Source organism: Acromyrmex echinatior, chromosome 3, assembly GCF_024713525.1.
Source record: "Acromyrmex echinatior isolate Ae372 chromosome 3, ASM2471352v2, whole genome shotgun sequence".
NCBI classification, from domain to species: domain Eukaryota; kingdom Metazoa; phylum Arthropoda; class Insecta; order Hymenoptera; family Formicidae; genus Acromyrmex; species Acromyrmex echinatior.
Window position 1 is genome coordinate 15,993,474 of NC_141854.1, and position 25,192 is coordinate 16,018,665.

General features: G+C 35.6%; 1 protein-coding gene across 4 annotated transcripts in view; it reads right to left on the reverse strand.

Annotated features, from left to right (window-relative positions):
* scalloped (TEA domain transcription factor 1 homolog scalloped) overlaps positions 1-25,192 on the reverse strand; it is a 166,248-nt gene that overhangs the window by 76,868 nt on the left and 64,188 nt on the right. For 3 of the 4 annotated variants that reach the window (XM_011064987.2, XM_011065002.2, XM_011064969.2), the window contains exon 2: positions 16,692-16,772. The exons of the other annotated variant lie outside the window; for it this stretch is intronic. In XM_011064987.2, coding sequence (XP_011063289.1) covers positions 16,692-16,728 — 37 coding nt within the window. In that variant the 5' untranslated portion in view covers positions 16,729-16,772. The remainder of the gene's footprint in view (positions 1-16,691; positions 16,773-25,192) is intronic. 4 annotated transcript variants of the gene reach the window in all.

Here is a 25,192-nt window from a genome sequence, read left to right on the forward strand (position 1 = left end):
TGTCCGTCGCTCGGCTCTTCTCTCTTTCTATATAGCTGTTTCTCTCTATCCATCTCTCTTCTCTCGAGCGTACGAGAGAAGAGAGTACCGGGTGACGCAAACGTATCGCCGGATGACGCTGCAACGAGGGTGACCCGCGTGACGAATTTTGCCGAGTAAGCGCAAACTCGCCCGGCATCCCGAGTAGCAGTCTCTCGAGAATTATCCGCCAATTACACCGTCAGATTTCTACTGCCGTTCGAATCGTTCGGCCAAGAACAACTCTTCTCACCTCTTCCTCTCCCCCTCCCCTCCTTTTCTCCTCCTCCTCCTCCTTTATCCAAATGTAAGTAGAATTACAAATAAAATGAATTTGTCTTTCTATACAATTAAAGATTTAAAAACCATCGCAGGATTGAAGAAAAATGTTATAATACGTACAATATTAGAATAAATTTTCGTCGTATATATCTAAATGTATAAATTCGAGCTAAAAGAATTCACAGAAAATATGATGATATTTAAATTAAGGGAACAATAGAAATATATTGAAAATTTCAACGAATAAAATATATTTTTTATACCAATTTATGATAAAATAGCTTCATCACTGAATGCTGCTGGAGGAAGCTAATTTATTTAATAAAATGAAAATTTCTCGGTAAAATTTGTATTTGTGGTCCGTGCTCTTTTTTTTTCCAAAAGGCCGTCCAATTAACGATAAATTTACGACAATTTACGCCAGAGCTTTTATTCCGCTTAAAAAGCGACCCGATCGATGATCATGCTATAAATCGAGAAAAAAGATGTTTTCGGGAGAGACGTAAAACCGGCCGACGGATAAATATTTTATTACTCAAACGATTTATTACATTTTGCCGGGGCGCACCGAGGCAGGAACGGAAAAATTCTCGTTACACCAGAGAATGAAATAACTGAGTCGCGTAATTAAATGTTGATTCGGCAGCCCGTGACCGTTCATTTAGCAAATTTGACTGGAATTTTTCCCTTCATGTAGAAATTGAAAAATATTCTTTCTCTTTATTACTCAGCCAATATCCTGACAGCGTTTCCGCCAACATATGACATTTTTAACGATCAGAGAAGACAATTTTTTTCATTGACTTGAAAATCAGAATTTAGACAAGTTTATTATAATTTGTAAAAATAACTGTAAACGAACTTCTTCGCGAAACTAAGTTTTTTATAAAGTTGAAGTCATCGTTAAAAAAAAAAAAATCTTATAAATGAGTGTGATAAAAACATAAATTAAATGATCACAAAATAGATCTCAAATAAATAAATGACTATAAAAATAGACTTGCATGACATTCTCCTTTGCTACATGCAGATATTATTTTCTTCCGAAACTCCGTGGAAAAATCTTATCCCCCTTTTAAATTCATTTTCAAGCTACTTACGTAAACGTACGGTTTATGGAGCAACATTCAATTAGTTGTCAAATTAAGTGTCTACGATAACGCATCGATTTATAATAGCCTTATTAATGCACGAGGAAAAAGAAATGCGAAAACGCACGTAAACAATGCGAATTCTGCGAAACTGTCCGCAGTTGCCCACGCCAATGCAGGCGCATTACTCACGGCCCATAATGCACCCACGCTCGTCGCGTCGTTTCGTAAATGCGTGTGCGCAAACGCGTGTAAACACACCGCGATCGTACGCACGCGGATCGTTTGAATAATGCGACGCGCAATTACTGGCAACGCAACCGAACGGGACGATGTGATTCGTTTTTCCTTCCTGTATATCATTCGCGGTTATTTAAGCTCCACGTGATAACATTCGCATTTTCTCCGCGTAATAACTGAATTACGCGCGTGGCGTTATTCATTCAAACGGATACAATAAATAAAATATACACATAGCAGCGAATAAAATTTCGTATATTTTAATCGCGTAAAAGCTAAAGAAAATTTACTCTACCGTAACTAAATGCAAACCAAAAAAAAATCAAATTTCATCCACTCGCTGCCTCGTAATTTTCTTGTCTCTCAAATAAAATTACTACCACCGGTCGGAAATAGACTTTAACGTAAATTCTAATTAATTTTGCTATCGTTATGCGTTAAGTATGTTAAATTTTGATATCTACATTTTACGTTTTCTCTCTACCATGTTTTTTTTTTCTATCAGAATATTGGAGGATCGACTTCTATCGGATATCTCATTAATGAGATTTTTACGATATGCTGCATCATATCTGCGCGATAAATTTGAATTTCGTGCCAAGGTCTGTCCTCGAACAGTAGAAGGCGATACATCTGATTTAATCATATCTAAATGTAGAACCAAATTCTATTTCAGATCTTCTATTAGAAATCAAGGACGATTTATTGGCTCGTATATTCGTTACTCGCTATTTCTTTCGTTTCTTTCCAAAGTAAATCATTAAAACTTAATCAAATTACATTAATCGAAGAACTCGCGCGGACAACGACTCCAGTGAAGTCTCGCAGTATCTAGACTGGTTGCTACCTCGGTTTAAACGGAAGCGGTAAATTAGCCAGGACAGAGATCTATTAATATTTCAGTCTCTCTGTTCTTCGTTGTCTCACTCGTCTCCACTTATACTCCGTGAACTCGTCGAGTCTCCATTAAATCCCAGCGAAACTCTTGCTTTCGTGCACGTCGTTTTCGACGAGCGAAAAGGGGAGATTTCCGGTCTTCTCACGGGAAATTCCAAATCGGGTATCTCGTTATAAATAATCGCATTATGGCCTGCTCGAAAGTTATTTTCAATAAGTATCGATCCGAACTATTAAAAAGAGCAAAAAGACGATAATCGCGTATGTTATTATGTGTGTGGCACTTTATAGTCCATAGTTTTCACCTTCTCATGCTATTTACGCTGTCTTCTCGATACACATATATTTTCACAATATCTTAAACTATTATTCTTAAGTCAATAAATTTATTTAAACTAATATAAAATACATGTTTTTAACACGATACTTTTAATGAATAACTTCATTGAATTAATTGAAATCTTTTATAACTAATATTAATGAACTCTAAAAGAAGAACTTTTAATATTTTCTTTTTTCCTTCAAAATCGTATCATTTATTTCATAATATAATGCGTGATATACAGATATATATATTTTTCGGAATAAAAATAATACGAAAGTCTAACATATGTTATATTAGACTCTAGTATTATTTTCATTAAAAAATTTTTTAGCTAAGTGAATTTTTTAACATGTTCATAGATTTTAACTTTTAATATTCATCTCAAGTATTCACTAGTTAAAAAATGTTTTAATGGCGTTTAATGTGAGTACTTTAACTTATATCTTTAGATCTCTGTCTAAATTTATTATAGGTATAACGAAGTCTTTACGCATGTACATTAAATAGATGTTATCGTCTGTAAGTCGAAAAAATTGAAACTGATATTCTGGAAATAAGATCTGCCGGGATTGGACAAACGCGATAAATGCACGCGAGCGAGATAGTTAATTGCGCGGCGTGTCGGGCGTGTTGGATTCGCAAAGGCTATGCACTCGGAATTGAATGTTCCGTCATCGGATCCACGACGGGCGAAGCCCCGCATTATACTAATTACCCTCATCTTCGAACACACGCGTGTAGTCGCGCCGAATTTTTTCCGTATATCTAATAGCGTCGTGTGCACACGCATTAATCCACGCATGAGCCGCACGCTAGGATAGGCAAGTAAATATGACGCATACAACGCGGAAATAAATCGATGAATGTAGGATGCCCGTAAACGCGCACGTTGGCTATTATCGCATCCGGATCTCAGAAGCGGAAATCTATATATGGAAACTAATAAAGAGCTGCAAACCTCCAGCTGTCACGGAGCAATTGCGAAATAATCTCTCTCTCTCTCTCTCTCTCTCTCTCTCTCTCAGAAGAACTTTTCAATTTATTTATGCTACATACGAGTCGTTGTGAAAATATTGGATGGAAACATTTTTTTCTATATTTTGAAAAATAAGAAATTAAAATACAATGAAGCAAAAAGTTAAAATGCATAATAAACTCCGATTTTTATCACAATATCTTTTTGCAATTCCAGAAATTTCAGGATCACAGATGACTGTGGATCAAATTAAAATTATGCAAAGTTGATGCGCGCGCTTATTCTCACTCTACACTTTTATCAATAATTTATTGCATAAAATGGGATATGTATATTACACGCATACTCGAAGAGATTTCTCCTTATAGGAAGAAAAAAAAAAGAAAAACAAATTTAAAAAGATTCAGGTCTCGGGAAGTCACCATTCGTCCCCCTGCAGCCGCTAGCCGGTTCATCCGTCCATTTGTGCCTGAAGACACGGACAGACACTGCGTCGGGACACGTTAATATCACAGATGTACGAGATGGAGGTTCTTAGTCACCGCGGGACATTATGGTAATGCACGCGTGGTTGCGCAACACGGTAATGCGGTTACGATTCATTAAGCCGCGCTCACAGGTGGCGGCGACGGAGGCAGGCGAGGAGGAAAAAGCGAAGGTCCGACGCGCGGGACTCGTCGAGCGAGACGACGGAGCTGTTCCCTCGCACAAAGAGTTGCGGTGGCTCTCTTCCGACAGGATAATTCGTCCTTTTCCTTTCTAGCGCGGCGAGTCAGGCTTGGATTTTCGAGCAGCCTCCCGGACCTCGCCTGCAGGGACGAGAGAACGCGCGCGATTCGCTATGCACCAGGCCCACGTTGGCGATGTAACGATGATTCATATGCGGAAAGAGATCCGCCTCGTTGGAGCGAAGCGCGGGAAAGGCTATCGGTACAGAAATCCTGGCAAGAATTTACGCCGCGCGCGTCTGACGGAGAACTACTTGTGTGCGTACATATCTACTCGTTTGCTTGAGTACTTTACTATTACAACTGCTTGCAACGATATCCGCGATAAATTCTGATACAGGACGTTCCAGACTCCAGACGACCAAAAAATAGAACCATTTTGCGCAAACTAATTATATATTTATCAAAAATGACGTTAAAAAGGTTATATTATCACGTGTGAGCTATCAATCTAATTTAATAATTGTTTAATTATTTATTTAACTGATTAAACTATGTAGATAAATAGAGAAAATCTTTTTTTTTAATAACTTCAAGTGATTGATATTGAAAATTAAATTAGTACGATAAATAACTCCTTGTAATAACTGTCGTTAAGAAATTAGATACTTCAAACACATTCAAGAATTTATTACTGAAAGGTAATTTTAGCCCATATGAAATATTGGAAAATAACGATGGAATTGTTCTGCTGTCGGATGCTAGAAAAAAAAACACGCAAGCGTAACTTTGATGAGACGTTGATTCACCGAGCAATGAGGAAATAAACCGCGCGATCCTCGCATAGAAGGCTCTCGTACTCGTTGCAAAACCACTAAACCGCAAAGCAGAGGTAATGGCGCTTGTCTGGGGGCAGCACAATCAAGGACGTCGCTAATCCCTGGCACATTTGGCGAACATGCCATTGATTAACCCCCATCATAATTAAATCTTTAATGATCCCCAAAGAAATCAGATAACGCATTACTACAGTTATTTTTGGAGAAACATAATATAAATAAGTACACGCATGAAGACATTCGTTTTATATTCTACTTACTATTATTTATTTTTAATATTTAAACACGATATAAAATCGAATTGTGTGCTATTATAAGCGCTTTGTATTTTTATTTTCATAGAAATTCTTCAAATTATATTTGAAAGAAGAACAGACAAATGTCATAAGAAGGAGAGAGTCTAATAATATTACTTACAAATTACATAGTTTTACAAAACAATACAAGTCTTCTTTGACGTTTCTATCCTACACGTAAAGTATTTTTCAGTTTACGTGTATACGCAAAAATATTAATCGAACCACGCCTTTTATCGGGGTGTATACGCAATTATTTTGCAAAGGGTGATGTGAAAGGATATCTTTGTTTCGACGAGCAAGCGACAAATCTCGTTCCTCTTTGAAGGGACGCGACACGACGTGACGCAGTGCATCGTGTCGACTCGGTCGGAACGGAACGACGGGCAGGAATCGTTTATTGTGCGAGCTCGATTAATCCTCCACCATCGCCAATTTCGTCGAGAACCCATCCGGCTAGCCCAGGGCTCATGCAGTCGGCGAACATGTCCCAGGGTGAAAAGTTATGCTACGGAAGCCAAATAACTTGCCGTATAAATGCGAGTCCCTTCTCCTCCTCCTCCTCCCCTGTTTGTCGTTCGCTCACGGCGGTGGTGACAACAGTATTTACACATTATTGCTTGCATTCCAATACATTACATGCGTGGAAAAATAATTTTCCGATGTGGCAAAATTTCTGTGCGTAGTGCAGAAAATTCGAATATCTTTTAAAATCGAATATATAAAGGGGTATATGAGTGAGAAAATAATCAGAATTATCAGATAAAGTGTTGATATTTAAAGATATACATGAATATCATATAAAGATAAATATTTAAAAACTTCAATTGGAGTAAATAATATCAATATTAACATCATGTTCCGCGTGGATCGTCGGTAATCCATGTTGAACTTTTCATTCAGATCGTTTGATTTTTTATTTTAATTATAAAAAGAAATGTTATAAAATCATTTTTTATAGCATACGTGGATATGTAATTATGACATGATGCAACCATGGTATATTAGACTTTCTTCCTTATAATATTTGTAATTTTTTAAAATTATCAAAAATTTGTTTCTCCTTAAAATATTAGCTTTTAAGAGTAATAAATTTAGGAGAAATAAAAGAGGATCTTGCACCAATCATAAAATACCTAATATTTTTCAAGAAACAACTGATTCCTAACATAGATTAATTTAATTAATTAGAAAGTTAACGATAAAATTACTTAAATATTCGGCAAGTTTGGAACATATAGAAATAATAGAATAGAAATTGAATTAGCGAGCGCGAGTGAAAAGAGTACAAACGTAGTCAGACCGCGAGGCGTCGAAAGACTATCAGTGAAGTCGCGACATAGAGCGGTTTCAGCGAAACGTGGCCGCGTTTGCTTTACGAATCGCGGACGAGTACTCGTGAAGAATAAACGGCTGAGTAAACGGAGGGGAACGACAGTAAGAGAAGGCGACGCGATGCGACGCGACGCGACGCTCGAGGAAACATACGAAGCGGGTGGCACAAGAATCGCGACGACGGAAAAAGGAACGAGACGTCGACGTCCCGTGGAAAAGGAAGGGCGACAAGTGCGACAGCGAACGAAGGCGGAAAACGACGGACTGTAAAAGGACGATAGGAAGAAAAAGAACGAGGAGAGAGGAAGGGAGGAGGAGAAAGAGAAAGAGAGACGAAGAGGTGAAGAAAAGGAGAAAGAGAGGCTTGTACGGTGTACAAAGAGCGCGTGCAAACGCGCCAATTACGAACTCGTCCGAAGACGGCCATTAAGAGTCGCGACAAACAAACGACCAAACCCTTTTTGTCGTCCCTCCCGAGGAGGGAGGCCCCGCGACGATCGTTCTAACGATCGTCGGTACACCTTCGCGTGATTTCTCAGCCGGCAGAGAGGACGAAGAATCGTCATCCCTCTTCCTCCGCCATCGCTACCACCATTGCTGCTGCCGTTGCTCTTCTTCGCCCCGCGCGTTGTCTCAACTCTCTTCGGGTTCGCGAGTGGTTTCTTTGTCGAGATTCGCCTTGCCTTTGATCTCGGCGGGAGAGAATCTACGTCGCACCGACGACATGGTCGTTCGTTCTCGTACGGTCCCGCCAAGCCGCCGATCCGCCGAGTCGTCCGGTTCAACCGGATTTTCCAAGAGGGCCCCCGCGTGCGCGCGGATCACATGCCAATCGTACCGAGATCTTAAGCAGCTTTCATCGCGCCCCGCACATCCCTGTACCCCGTCACAATTGGCGACTGTTGCCGCCAACAATTGGTCGAGCCACTTTTTGTCACGTCGCGATAAATCACTGATAACCAGAGACCAGGACCGGTTTGCCACTTTATCTGTAGTTAATTTAGCACACGCATTCAGATAAAATTAATATTACCTTTTTTATTGCAAGAGATTGAGGAGAAATTATAATCCATGGACTTGTTAGATTCCTAATCAGCAATAAAAAAAAAATGCCCTATAACGGTAATTTAATAAGAAGTTAATTACAAATTAATAGGTATGAGTTATTCAATCGTTGCAGATTCCGTTTTTATTTAAAATTAATTGTTTGTTATTAAGGCTAACGTATATCATTCTCGATATTTCCAATATTAAGTATTGCAACATGCATGTATTATTCCAACGGTAATGCGCTTACAGAGCGACGAGCCCTTGGTCGACAATGTATATTATCGTTGATCGATTTACGTGTTTTCTAAGCATCTGCCCGGAACATCACTACATGTATGGTTCGTCGATTGTTAATAATCGATTCACCGGTAACTGATAATTATTTAATTAACAATTAATTATTTGCGGCTGTTAACGACGTGAGTGGCTCCGCGGTATCCCCGGGGGCACTCCGGGGTTAATTACCTCACAACGTTCAGCCGACTGTGATATCAATGTACCTAGTTTGTGCTGGGGAAACCGTTAAATAGTCATATGCATTTCCAATCTGCGTATCTGTTGTATCGGAACGCCCGTCGGCCGTAATTACAGTATGCAACAGCTTACCTGAAATTATCTGTCTAGAATACCTCGGACTCTCTTAAGAAAAAAATATTCTTTTTTATCTACAAATATATACTTTGCCCTAACACACAGAGATAAAAAAGGGACGTATTACAATGGAAATATTTCTTGCTAATCGATAAGAAAAATATCACATTTATCTATTATTTGTATCTCCGTCTTTTGAACATAAATAACAATGTAGTACAATATATTATCGTAATTTTCAATTTTTTTCTTTTCTAGATTTTATTATTTATACACTTGTTTTTCATCATAATAGAATATATCCATTTAAAATTTTTTGTAATATCTGTATATATAAAGAAACAGGACTGAGAGAATTTGAATCAAGATAAAAAAATCAATAATATTTAAATTTTTATATTTATCATTATTTCTTTCAATTCAAATTTCAATATAAAATACGCAGCTATAATATTTTCTAAAATATATATATATATATATTAGGTGTTGGAATTAATTCGTAGCGTTTTTTAATGAAAGAATGTTATTTATTTCACATGAGCATTAAAAAATACATTAATGAAAGTACTTCCCATCACTTGTAAAACGCTACGAATTAATTCCAACACCTAATATATATATATATATATATATATATATATAAAACATATTTCTTTAAGTTTTTATATACCTTTTTAATTAATTTAATGAAAAAATCTATTGAAATAAATTCGAAAATATTACATCAATTTTTTATATCTTAATTATTCTCAACTTTTAATAAACATCTAAACTGTAAAATGTATTATACATGAATTAAAATCATGTGAGATTCCGTCCATTGAGAATCTTAAAAAAAAAAGTAATGCATGAAAATAATTCACGATAAATTAAGAGAAATTTTTGCACTATCATTCTAAAATTCTAATAAATACTTAATATAATTTTAATATGAAATTCACTCACAAAAATTGTGACTTAAATAATATAAAGATTCCACTATTGAAACGATCATGGAAATAATGATGTATTTTCCTTCAATCACAAAAGCTACACGACAGAAAACAATTTCCCTTTGCGGTGATGTACTTATTACAACTACTCAAATATGACTGCTTCTTAAAAGCATAAATCTTTAAATGATAAATATGTTTACAAATATATTTACATGATAAAGTTATCGTTAACCGGAATAGATAATTCTATGGACGAAAAAAAGGGACGTACTACAATGGAAATATTTCTTGGTAATCGATGAGAGAAATATCACGATTTATCTATTGTTTGTTTATCTCCGTCTTTCGAACACAAATACTCTACTTTGTCCTATGTTAATTCAACATATCGTAAACGCCCTTGTTTATGTTTTAAATCAAAAAGGGGATTGCTCTTATAATGATATACAGTGAGTGCAAAAAGTATTCGTACAGAGAAAATATTTTTTAAAAAAACTTTATTTTTAAAAAGTAAATATTATCTAGCGAGAAATAAATCATCGATATAAATACAATGATTTCAACGTTAATTTGACGTCGATTCGACATTTAATTGTTCATTTCTTATTGGATAATTAAAAACTTATTCATAAAGAATAAAATAGACTGTATGTTTCTTAAAATATATATACCAAAAAGATACGTATTAATTATACAAAATATATCATCTGAAAAAAAGCGAAAATTAAAAATTGTATTGTTTGAATGCTCAAAAAGTATAACAAATTTCCTTGTACGAATACTTTTTGCTCTCACTATATATTTAAAAGAATAATCCAATGAAGGAGAGAGATGATTCCCACGTTATCTATCCCGATTTTTCTAGTCGCGCACGCTCAGAGCTTTTCAATTAAATTTTCATTTTCTCTTGGAATCAGCAACGCTCTCTTTTAGTCTCCAATGAAAGACGCTTAATTGTCTCGCTTAATCGCTACAAAGGCGTAGATCATCATCGTAATATAGCTCCTATATATACAGTAATTTGTTACATCCCGGCTACGCCTTCACGCCGGTTCTCCATATTTTTCGTATAGCCGATAATTTATTGCATCGTTACGTAATGTAATAAATCGCATGTATATGTCGACCGATTACTGCGAGTACTTTTCCGAGTTTTACGATCAGAATCATAAGTGCGCCAAGAAAAGTATCGAGTCACAAACTCGGGATTGCGTTCCTCCGCTTTTTTTTTTGCCTCTCTCATCCATAAATCTAAAACGACTTTACGCAAATAGGTAGGCTTTTAGGTTTTACGACGAAAAGTACCGGAGGTAAATACGATTTAACGCCATACAAATAACGCTGCTGATCTCGGAGCTCGTTTTCGAGCAAACGGAAGAGAAGTAAAAGTTTTCAGAGGCGTCGTCAGGCTGGACGTAAAATTGGAAACCGCCGCCAAGAAAAATATCCATCCGCGCTCATTTACTCCAGTTCCATCTTCATTCGTGCACCGCTGAAAGATCTACGACGGAGACGACGTTTCGCCACGTGGCAATGCGCAATAAACTGCAGCATTAATCGTCCACCATTTTCTACGAAACAAAGATCCAATATTCCAGGAATTTAAAAATAATACTGACATCGCGCGCGCGCGCGCGCGCGTTATTGACGTGAAATAAACCGCGGCATCGTAGTCTGCGATTTAGATAGAAGAAAAATTTCAAACAGTGACGTCAACCGCGGTATCGGCATACCAAGAATTCGAGTTTATCGATGTTGTTAAAGTAGTATCGAATTTACGTTAATAAAAAAAAAAGGCGTAAGAATCAAACGAGGAGCACAGGAGCGTGTTAAAAATTAAGTAAAATAATAAAATACATTTATTTAAACGAGAAACATGTCGTTACACCTTTCTGCTTTTGAGCAATCTTTAATACAGCCATCTAATATCAATTATGTGAAGTAACAGATCATTAATGTGCCGTGAAGAGTCATTTCGTAAATAATGCATCAGACCGTGGGGAAAGGTTATCCTAAAGACTAGAAATAAATTCAAGTGATGGAATGTTTGTCAAACGTCAATAATATTTTTCTCAGACATGGAATCGTTAGATTTTTTAATCCGAATATTGAAACTATAAAAAAATATATAAAAAATAAGAGTGTGGAACAAGAATTTCCAGATTCTGTTTTACAGCAAAAAACCAAACGATGAATCTCAAGTATTTCTTTTACACAATTAGAATTTTGTCGTGACATTATGTGTTGTTATTTTCTGTTCTACACTTTTCTTGATATGACAACTGGCGTTGTAACATTACTATATGAAGCATCTTCACATATAAAAGAACATGTTTATTTAATTACAACTCTCGACTGTTGAATTTAATGTCAACTAGATGTAACTCTGCGTTTTAAGAATATTATTGAATTACTGAAGATGGCCAGATTGTGGCCGAAACGTTTAATGTTTTAATTAATGTAATAATAATTAAATATCACAAACTATAACTTGTGCTGTGGTTTTTTATGCTCTTATTTTTTATATGTTTTGATATTAGAACCACGTTAGTTTTCAAGGTATATTATAAAAAAATAACTATTACGTTTAAAATTGAAATAATGAAGAATACAGAATCGAGATAAAAAGGGACGGTCTCGTCTGGCGTAACGTATGTGACTAAATAACGATTTATTTGCAACTAAAACCTAAAGTTCTTGTTTTCTCAACAGAAAGAGAAAGAGGAGAACGGAGAGAAAGAGAGGGAGACGAGAGGGACAACAACCACGCGCGCACGTGTGTCGCAATGTCCCTTAACGACTGACGGCTGCTGGAGAACCGGTCGACCTCGATACACCTCCAGGCCCGGTTCTCCTGTACATATTACTCTGAGTAATATACGTATTCCCGATACACATACATTGCGCGCGAGCTGGGATTTTGCACAATCGCCGATGCCGCCGTCGACACCGCCGTCGCTCACGAAGTTAAAACTATACCGTGGAAAATCGGTTTTACCGTGACTCGTTTAAATAACGGATCACACGTTTTTGCGCGACACAAACCTCTCCGCAATGCCACGCTATTGTAACGTCGCGCGGTCTATTCTATTCCATGGTGCGTCCATGGGTGTATTTAACTCGTAACAGCGAACTCGGAAGGTCGCATAAGAAAATGTTTGGACTTGCCTGTCTTTTTCCCACATCTCGAATATATACGAGCCTTCTCAATTCGTAGATAAGTTCGTTAAAAAAAAAAATATGTAATCTTCTTTTAAGTACAAATTGTAATGTGCAGCTGTAAGAATTTTAAACTCCGAAAAAAAATTCCTTTTACGAAGTTGGAAATTTCGCGCATGAACGGATTAACGAAATTTCTCGATCTACTACTTAATGAAATCATTCCAATGAATGTTTGAGAATAACTTGGTTTAAAGTGCATGACTCTCACTTTATCAAATTAAATATTTTGATGATAAGTTACTGAAATAATCTATGTTTTATTTGCAACACAGATAAATATTATGTCTATACTTGAAATTTGTAATTGCAATTTATTTAATATTTCTCAACTTCACGTAGCGAGTCTTTTCTATTTATTGTTCTGAGAACAATTTCTAACTGTCGTTCCCCGGCTGATATACCTACACACTCGGAGTTCATAACTTGACCGCGATATATCTTCGATATTTACGCTTTTATTATCAAACGCTGTACCATAATGTTTTATGCGAACCTTACACTAAGATGCTTATTGAACAAAATAACTTTTCATCAAATAACAAAAACAACAACTTATGAAAAATGAATTTTACTTGAAGTCTCAAAAATAAATTAAATTGAATAATAAACTTTGAATTGCCATGACAAGTTTAATTGCTAGCAATATTGTAAAACACTAAGCTAATCAATAAAATCAGTTTATAATTGTAAAAACAATGACAGAATACACGAAAAACAAAGAAAACACAAAAGCGCGATTTTGTGAAAATCAATAGAGATTTCGAAAATCATGGTATTCTGTCAAACCTCACAAATGTACAAAGTATCAACTATAATTAAATGTACTAAGTGTCTACTATAAAATTTTAAGCACATTTGATTCACTTTGAATGAAGTTATGCTCCGAAAACCTAAAAATAACACATTTTTGACCGGTATAGTCAGCTAATAACTATATATTACATTCATTCATCAAACATTAGGTTTTAATATTTTTTCTAGACATAAAATTATTAAAAATGAATGTTTCATACAATCTGTAAGTTAAGAGTCTATAATTTAGGACCCAACTAGAAAAAGACTTTATTCGGCTGATGACACTAAATTTATCAAACGTTAGATTAATAATATTTTTTCCAGATATGGACTACTTATTAGGAGATTTTTCAATTTGGAACATTTAAGTAGCTCTTCTTCAACCGTTCTCTTTAACCGTATTTTTACACTTTTATACGCATTCACATTGTAACACATTGTAAATGCACACGGCGACATAATAGCATACGTCGATACGTTCGACGGATCAATTTACCTGTTCCGAGAGTTTCACAACAAGGCTTATCACGTCGTTGCCAAAGCGAACGAGCGCATGTGAGTACTACCAACAAATCCGATGGCCATTAGCCTCTACCATTAAAATCTTGTTTAGTTGCGTCAGAGTTCGAGTATATTTATCGCGCGATTGCACGGTGACATTTGCCCGCCACTTCTAATTACCCGATACGCGTTTTTCTCTCTCTCTCTCTCTCTCTCTCTTCCTCCTCTCCCCCAGATTTCACACGTAGATTCGGAGAATCGCTCTGAGTAATTAGTTTCTTTACCGTTTATTAAGTAATATTTCGTAATTTCTACGAAACTGGTTGTAATAAACTGTTTGTTTTGTTATTAGTTACGGCATAGATAAAATCAGACACACGGTTTAGTGCTGCTTGCATAATAATACTCAAAACACGATAAAAATACGAACAGGTTACACGCGAGTCTACTTCGTAAAAATAAAATTCAAATTATATTTAGTAACTTCCTATCCTCTTTTTTTAACTTTTTAGAATTATATAAATAAATGATCAGATATGTAAATAATGTACAAAACTTCTCACAGTTTCTTTACCTAATTTCTCTCTAATTAAATAAAATACCAGATTAATGAGAGAGAGATAGCTAAAAGTATAAATTCTAGTTAAAAATATAAATTTGCAAAAGCAGAATTTTTGTATACGTGAAGTTAACCTCGACAAGTATCTCGAGTGAAAAATATGTAAGAAACATGCAATTGAATTTTTATTAAGGAAACGCGTCCATCAGATTGGTCGTATATATATATATGAAAGGAAATATGAGGAAATCTTTTACACTCTGTATCAAATATAAATCTACAATTTTAATTTAACACAACCTGCTGTACGAGAATTAAGCGCGGCATGCGTAACGTGCGATTTTTCGCGATTGCGGTCGCTCGCGCCGGATTTAACTCGAGCACAGTTCCACAATAATCGCAGCGGGGAAGTGAACACCAACGCTCGACGATTTAACCAAATGATTCAACCCCCAATTGCCTTCTCGAGCGTGTCGTGGCCGATAATATCAGATCGGTCGGTCCTCTCTATGACGTATAAACCGCAACGGAGAGCCCGACCGATTAGCAAAGAACGGCGACGACGGTAATGTTACGCCGTAAGGTACTCCGGTTGGCGGTTCGTGAAAGTAACGGGCCACGCATTTATATTTTTCAATGCAACTGCACTCGCAAGTACGCACACGCTCGAGTCGAGTTTATGATTTTGCTTAATTAATGGTCTCCTCGTCGGTTACCACCCTCCGCTCTCTGTACCCTCCCCCCCTCCTCCTCCTCCCCCACCTGTTCCCGGCCATTCGCTGCTACCAGCGGCAGCGGCAGCCCGGCGGCCATTAACCCGCATGGATTGCGCAATTTCGGGAAATTGCGAAGTAATTCGCGGTTGCGGCCACTCTCGACGCAGAGACGGCGACGACGCGCTGGCGAGGCGACGCGACTGGTTAAGCGACACAGAAAACAACTAGTGGATTCTACGAAAGGACGGTCGTTGCTGGTTCCCGATAACGATGTCCGTCCGCCGCAACCAATCCGACGAAGGAGCAAAAAAAAAGAGGGATATGGAACGATTATATTTGGAAGAATCGCGCGCGGTTAAAGTGACCAGCAAATTCTGCGAATTATACGTGTCAATTTGGGTGGATTTTACGTAACGGAAATCGAGTATCGGTTTGGTTTAACTTGATGACATTTTAAGAATTTTTGTATAACGAATTATGATGTAACAAGAGTTGTTGTCTATTTACTGTATTTACGTGTAATTTATAGAAATAAGGGAAATAATTATATTCAACTGTAACTCCAGTTTTCGTAAAGAATATTAAGAGGAAAAATGATAAATATAAGCGAATTGGTATCCGAATAAAATCATCAATAAAATTATTTGATAATAGTTTCGATTCTTCTTAGAGTCATCCTCTTAAACGTACTATTATTAAATAAATTATATTTTGATTTCTAATTAACTAATCGTGTAGTATTTTATTTGACCATCAACTATCATATTATATTCACATTTGCGGTGTTTCTTCTTAATATTTAATATCGTAAGTACAACATTATAAATAATATAAATTCTGAAAGGATTTTTCTAAAGACAAATTATGAGTCTATTTTTTTCCTAAATTTTTGCAACTAAATATGCTTCGTTCTTTTATAAAAGCAAAATTGAAAATGAAGTTATATTATTACACAATATAATGATCATATAGTCAACTAGTTCAACTAATTTTAAGTTTAGCAAGAATTTTGAAGAAAAAAGAAATAACCATTATTGTAAGATATAGCTACGCAATATTAACGTGAGGCAGATATTTTTGTTTGGCAACAGTAATTCCAGATTGTTATTGCCGTTACCATGGCGATTTGTTCCACCCTTCACCGTTATAATTATATTACCACTACTCAGTCCCAATTGTATTCGTTATGCTATCGCCACCACCACATTTTGCCTATATTTTACGTCGAAGTAAGAAATCAGATGTAAAAGACAAGAAAGAGAGAAGAAAGATAATAACTTATTTCCAAAAAAAGATAGCCCATGTAAAGTGAGCCGTCTAAAGAGAAAAAATAAAAAAAGAAATGTCTACGATACCGATGCTATTCTGAGTACTGAGTTCCCAGTCTTTCATGAGGATTTCTCGGGCAGGTCAGGATGACGGCGACGTGGGTACACCTATAATGCAGACAGTGATCGTCACATATAGACTGGCGTAAATATCATGTTAGGCGATTGTCGAAAGTCGCTAAAATACAATACTATATCTAGCTAAAATAAAAAAAAGGAGGGAAAAAGTATTTAGTGCGTATTTTGAGTAAGTGATTTATCAACTATACATTTGTAAAACTTAGCTTAAAAAATAACATCGTTTGCATTTTGCAACTTGTAGTTAAATTTTTAAATAGACATAATAGATTTAAACTAGCTTTTAATATTATAAATAAATAGAGTAAAAGCTTCTATCGCTATTAACACCTAAACTTCTATACAATCTTGTATAATTGTGATTGATTTAAATTGAGTGGATAATTATTTTTTCACTAAAAAAACTTTTTTTATTATGTCGCTTAGTAATAAAACAATTATATTTATTATTACATGCCTCGGCGGTCGAACTGAAGAAGTGCACGCTCCGAATAGTCGGGAGATCCAGATTCAAATTTTGATTTGATTCAAATTTCTAATATTTTTTGCAATATTTTAAAATACTCATATGTTAGCATTGTTATTTTTAAATTGACAATCAATTTAATTTGACAATATTATTCCAGTTTTTGTTTAAAAAAATTGCGCACCGGCTGTGCTCGGTGCTCAGTTTGAAAAACTAGAAAATGTATTTAATAATTTATACAGAAGTATTGTATTATTGTCACTAAAATCCAACCTCTATCGTATTTCGCTTTATTTATTTGTGTTGTTATTATTATTATTGTTTAAATGAAAAAGAGACAACAGAAAGAAGTTCAAGTTTTCTTTCGTTCGTCGAATAGATATGATTAACGATCGAAAATCCGCCGAAGCATAAGAGCAATAATTATATCCGCGTGTGAGTTTTTCTTTCGAAAAGACCGGACGTCCTAACTTTCACACGTGCAATGTTCTGTGGTGAAATCGGCGTGTTATAAGTTACGAGGTGAGCAACAGTCGCGACTCACCGTTCGCGGTTACGCTTACTAGCGTCTTCGGAAAGCGTGGAGAGATATGAGACAGCTCTGCCTCTGCACGCATGCACACATTATTACAAATGCGTGTGAGCCCACATCTCCTCGAATTACCCCGAAACGACACGCAGGGCGATGAACGTAATTTCGTTTAATTTCGTTTAATTTCGTTTAATTAATAAAATCGACCGTTCGTTTACGACATACATGCATGTTAAAATGAGATTTTATTGTACGTTGCAGGAAATAATGCTTCGCAAATTGTTTTATTTAAAAAAAAATATATATATTTTTTTAAATAAAATATATATGCGTGTGTGTGTGTGTGTGTGTGTGTGTGTGTGTATGTGTATGTATACATCTATATGGAAGTTAAAGACGAGCATAGATAAATGAATACATGAGAGTGTCATTATTTTAATTTAATAAATATTGAATTTAACTTACTGAAAAGAACAATGAATAAAAGTGATCGCAAATCCAGTATTTTATTGCTGAAGCAATATGAGAATAAATTTATAAAATTTAAAATTAATTCACAAATAATTAAAAAAACACCAAATAGAGTTGACGCTAAATTTTGATGTCTAATAATACTTCATGTAAATTTTAAATACATCTCCCAATTAAATCGCGCGTACTGTCGTACTTGAAACGCAATTGACGGTCAATTTAATTTGTGATATTATTTCAGTTTCAGTTTATGATTGCATTTCAAGTCTAACAGTAATCGGCACACAGAGAAATTATATAACTAGAAAATGTATTTAAAATTTAAATAGAGATATTATTTAGATATCAAGATCTAGTCGCAACCATATTTAGCGTTTCTTCACTTATTTGTATTATTTACATAACGGTCTAATTTAAACTAGAAAATTTTAAGAGTTTATAAGAATTGAGCAATATCTCTAAGACTCTTCAATGCAGTTTATATAGCAATGATATGGAATATTAGGAAGCTGTGTAGAAATAGTTAAAATAGAATAAATCAATGTTCAATCCTATAAATTAGACTGGCACAGAAAAGGATATTTACGTTCATCTCTAAATCTCTATCAAAAATAGATTAATAGTTTTCCAAAATTCCAAATTTTTGCTACTACTATTTATTAACGTATATAATAATAAAGATATGCACGGAGAAATAAAAAAATCAATCAATAAATATGATTAAAATTTATAAATACAATGAGTATTTATATTTCACATTTTTTATTCATATAATATCTAATAAATACTATGAAATTTAGTAAAAATTAATGTTATAAAAATAAAAAAAATCATTGTGTATATCATTCTGAGTATTAACATACAGAAAAGTATATATAAAATCTCAATGCTACCAAATATCGCAAACTTCTCTTTAACAAATCACATTTTATCTTTCAACTCGAAATAACTCAAATTTACGCTCCATTGGCCTCTACAGTTTCCTATTTTTCTTTTCGCAGCAGTCCAAAAAACAAGCGGTGCGGAATAATTCATCGCTTTGACGAATTTTTCGAAAAATATTCAGCATAGAAATAGTACACGAACACGTGAAATTGTTGCAATTTCAATTCCGTCCATTTGAACGGCATAACGAATAGTTGATTTTTTTCTGAAACACACCATCTCTGTGTGTACATGGTATCGGAAATATTCCTTTAAATCAGAGGCATTCCATGGATGTGTCAATTCTCGTTTATTTCGACGCATTTCTAGCTTTCCTCTGTTTACAAATGTCTAAAATATCAGCGTGAATCCATACATACAATACAATCATTTAGCAATAAATTGCATAAAGAAATGAACGCGTTATACATGGAGGTAAGTTTGCTAATTATTAACGGAGAAATTATTTCACATAATTATTACCGAGTATTAATTCCTGATTCTACGCAACTTAGCAATTATGACGGTAAACTAACGGAAAACGCGTTGAATGGTCGCGAACGGTTCCCAGACACACCAATGTGAATTCATTGTTAACGTATATCTCTCTGGACACGGCTCACCGCAACGGCGTCAAAGTAGTTTATTTGCGACGGGAAAGCTACTGCATGCGGAAGAACCAACAATGGCGAAAACCGGCCGAAACGGGTAGAAATATGTGAGAGGGAGAGAAAGAAAAAAAGTAACCGGGTCTCACCGCAAGAGCGCCGAAAAGTTTATTTGTTTCGTGCCTATCTACGGTGTAACTCGAGTTTCTTTTTTACATCCTCTGTAACACCGTTCTAAATCTCGCTGTCAGTAATTACACGCGAATATTTCCATAAAGGACGGCGTTGATTTGACGACAATTCGACAACGGCGATCGATTATTTGAAATACTGTTAACCAACTTTGTATATTCCAAAAAGGCTCATTAATTCTCGCATAAAGTGTTATTTAAAATCTACGCTTGGACTCAGCTTGCTTTATAATGTCGCAATTTTTATTCATTACATCATTCATTCGCAATGCCCCGTAACTTGAGGATTATTGACATCACGATAATTCCAATAACGAGTCTAATTTGAATTCATCGAGAGAAAAACAAAATGCGACATAGAATGAGATAACCTTTCCCGATTTCCGCGTTTCTATATTGTATATCTAATTCTTCTTAACAATATATGAGATTGTAGCCGGCGAAACATAATTCTTTCTTTTTAATCCGTTCTTGTTCCACAAGTGGAGTATTTTATGGTATGCGCCGCATCCCGTTTATATACACACACACACACACACACACACATATATATATATGTGTATTTTTTTAAACTACTGCTGAAAAATCTACACAACGAGACGAGTTCTCCGCGTATAAAGCTGGATCCTCGCGAAAGAATGCGAGGTCCCAAGGAACGCTCCTCCTTTCTATGCGGAAAGGAATCTCGAGGGTGAAGCGCGCCCGAGGCATCATCCGACATCGAGCACGACGCTCGCGGCATCAGGAAGCTAAGTACATGTGCATATTCGTGCATACGTGCACGCATGCACGCATGCACGCATGGTTCCTTAAACCGTATAATCCCGGGAATGTATTGGGTCAACAAAGAAGAGCTGCAGGGAGAGATCGAGTGCTCGTGTAAACTATCGCGTGAACAGAGCGTTTTGGAGCCGTTTACAATGTTTGTACAATGTGTGCTTATTATCCATAGAACTGAGTGAAAGAGGCCAATAAGGTTAACGAGATATTATGTCGTAACATCGTGAGTCTCACGTTGACTTTTCAGCGTTAAATATTGTAAAGGTATCCAAACGGTGATATTTCGTTCACTCGCTTTACTCTGTAATGATATTTTTCAGTTTCCTGTCGTATCTCAAGTAGATGGAACTTTTAGTTACTGGCGGAAGTTGATATATAAAATGAACTACTTAACAATTCCGATATGACGTGGATATATCAAACGCGAAGTATCGCTTAATATTAAACTCATCGACTTTGTTTGCCAAAATAGATATCTAATGCATAATTTCAAAATGTCGTAAATCAATCCAAATTAGCATTTTGATGTGTTTTAAGAATATGAATATTTTATCGACGGATAATACATTCATAATTACATATATTATAAAAAAACATAAAGGAACAAGTTGCTAAACAAGGTGAAAAATCTATAAAAGCACTTAGCGTTTTTATTTATATATGGCGAATAATATTGTTGTTATTAAATTTACGCGTCGATTTAAACTGAAATTGCAGAGAGTGAACAACCACCAGCGGCAGAAATCTCGCGTTCGCCATTAGCGAGCTATACGTTTACACACTTGTATTCGACTTGTATAACGGATCGCGATGCAGGTATTCATTACACACTACACTCACTATCTTAGGTATACCTTCACGTGAACTACCGAGGCAGGAGTCAAGAAACGTTCCGTGACTTGAACACGACCTCCATTAGCCTTTCTCGATCAGACCGCTAATTAGTTGGCATCGGCAAGTGAGTTGCAGCCTCCGCGCATTCGCGCTTCCTCTCTCCGCGTGTCTCTTTAGCCTCCGACATTCCTCGCAAATATTAAAATTTCTGCACGTAGAGCCGCGTATCATGACGAAGCGTTGAGAAGTGAGAACGGATGAAACTTGTGAAGGAATCAATGAATTTACATAACGAACAAAATTATTTCCGATTCAATGTGGAAAAAAAAAAGAATATTTAAAAGAGAAAAAAATCGGAAAATTGCTCTCATTTTGTATGAACTGTTGCTCCAAATTTTTAAATAATCCTGACACTGTTAATTTTAAACTTTTTATGCTCTTTATATATTACAGTAAAACATTTAATTCCAAATTGTAAATTAGTTTTCTTTGTATCAAATTTATAACAGCCAATTTTATTTAAAAAAAAAACGATGACACATCAGATTTTTGGAGGGATAAAAAGTCTCGATCTGATAATATAATATCGTTTAGCGATATGAGAAAATCTTTTATGTTTGTCTCTCCTAAAAACCATCAATTGCCATTCCGTTCTCTCCGAATGAACTGTTAATCGTTTGACGTAACGGCAGCAGAAGCAGCGGCGGCGGCTCGGTTTCGCGGGGCAGGTTTCAGGTGGCCGGAGGTATCGCGAAACAACGTGGAATGGCGGAGAGCAATGGATAACCAGCGCGCAATTAACACAGCAGAAGCCTCCGCTTGATTTTACACGAGCCGCCCGCGGTAACCACCCCGTCCACCTCCTCTTCATCACGATAATCCACCCCTCTCTCTCTCTTTCTCTCTCTATCCCCCTCTCTCTCTCTCTCTCTCTCTCCCTCACCCTCGCAGCCCGGGCTCGAGCTCAGCGAACGCGGACGGGAAACGCGCGGCGCGCATTTAATTTGCAAATGCAGATTGCTTTCCATTTTAATATAAATTGTTCGAAACAAAGGCAGTAATTATGCCGTGCTCCCGCGCTTTCAAAATGGCGGGGCACTCGTTACCGTCTCACTCTCGGTCGCGCTCCCTCTCCGCCAAAATTCCCTCCCTTTCTCGTTCCTCTCCATAACAGATATTATAGCCGTAGAGTGCGTGGAAACAAGAATCCATACAGGACGAAAATGAAAGAGAAAGCGAATCAATCGAAGACTTGAGGAATATCAGCGATATGAGATTTTTGAGACCTCGCGATGCATTCAACAATTGGAAGTATTGTACATATGAACTATCAAAATCATGGAATTCAGAAATGATTTTTTTTTAATTTAAAATGTCAAGTTAATAATTTTCACAAAAATAGTCTTTTACGAAAAAATAAAATGTTTATATGTACATAATGAATAAGTTCTATATCTTTTTGGTAATTATGAGATTAAATGTGAAAATATTATATTCTTTACATGGCTATGAAATGCGAGACATTAATTTTAGTAGAGAAAACTGAAAAACTAAAGTTTTATTACTGCGTGTGATGGAAATTATTTTTAGAAAAATTTTATTATCACAATTAAATTTGCATAATTTATAAATATTTGTAATGCATAATATTTATACTGAAAAAATCAGTAGAAAAAAGTCTCTCTAAATTTTCCATCAATATTTATTCTAATGAAATAAAATATAATAAAATTCCTTTAATGCAAATCCTTAAAATTGGGTTCAAAGACAAAAATAAATTTTGACAGTACAGTTTTTAGTCCTGCACAAAAATTAAGTCAGAAACCTGATAATTATGTTATGTGTGCCAAAATGCATTAATATAATGACACCTGTGAAATATCAAACACTGAAATTTGTGTCTCCTACAATAAAATTATTTACACATTAGCTAATTGAATTGATTGTTTTGATCATTAAAAATCGATTATCAAGAAATTCTAGTACGTTTAACAGGAAAGAATTTATCTCTGGCAATTCCTACAAGAATTTGTTCATCTTCGAACAGACATATTGGTTGAATCTATTAGATTTTTATTTAATATAACCAGATTTTTTTTTCAGTGATATATATATGCAAAATTAAATTTTATTTATAAGACTGTAAAAATTGAATTTCTATTAAATTTGGAACGTATATTTAAGACATATTTGAAACATTCTTATAAGAAATATAAAATAAGTATAAGAAACGTGTTTAGTAAAGATGCTCATCATTTGCTGGGAGTTTTCAATTTTACGTGTTAAACTTTTTAATAGGTAAAATGTAATTGAAACTTTTGAAAGAAAATTACTATGAAAATTAGACAGAACGTATTGCATTGTTAATTCTTGAAGTTAAACTTGCAAAACATTTTATTTTACCGTTATTTTATCAAATAACAGGAAATTTTTGCTAAATAAAAATCAGCATTTCAAATTTATCAAAGAATCGTTGAGGGAACATTTCCGTTTCTTGCAAATAATTCAAAGCAAACACAGATACAGATGTACTTGTTTAATATGTACACTGAAAAAAAAGATTGGTTGCTGCAACAATTTAGATAGTAAAATATGGCATAGCATTTTTATATGGTTACAGCAACCAGTTTTTGGTTATGGCAACAAATTTTTAGTTGCGTTAGTCTATCGAAATCACATACTAACATTGCGAATAAGCTAATGCAACTAAAAATTTACTGCTACAACCAAGAACTGGTTATTGCAACCATAACAATATAAAAATGCCACATTTTACTACCTAAATGGTTACAACCAATCTTTTCTTTCAGTATACACTTTACATGTATTTGAAGAACAAAATTGCCCAGTTAAGCATTAGAACACAGCAGGAAAGTTAGGTAGTACTATCGAATGTAAGTTTAGAATTTTTTAGAAAATAGTAATTCGATCAAATGGTGTTTCGAACAAATGACTGGTTGGCTGTCCCATTAAAACGCTCGAAGCGATACGAGGTGGGCCGCTTTGACGAACCTCACCCTCGATCGCTGTGAATGTATGTGAATGGCGGGAGAATGCCCGCGGGCAGATCAGCGCGGCAAAATTTTCGCTTTGCTCGCTGGCGCATGACGCAATGGACACACATACTACGCTTGCATACATACTACGCTTGCAGTGTACACAAGCACACATCTTGTTCGCATCTCGACGGCAAGCCTTGACGCAGATAATAACGTAATTTAGCCGTGTGTGTATATCTGGGGGAGGTGGACGCCGGTGGCGCGTAATCGCATGAGTTGCCCTGCGTTGATGGTCTATTTGCCGCGTACTAATTCGCGAAAGCCGCACCGGCCTCGATTGAAATGCGTCTAGGGATGTTAAATCCGGTCAGGTCAGATGGTTACGTATGACTTCGGTACTGGATATTGCAAGCGTTCAGTACTTGTCTTAAAATAAGGAAACACGTTCAGTTTCAGGTTGCTCTTTTATATCTTCTCCATTAATATTTACTTTTATTTTATATAATATATAATGTAAAGAAATCAAGATTTCACGAGATAAAAAATGATATACATGTGTATATCATTTTTTCTGATATCAAAAGATCTCGTCAAATCTCGATTATATACATATACACACCTTTCTTTAATATCTTCTAGATGTTT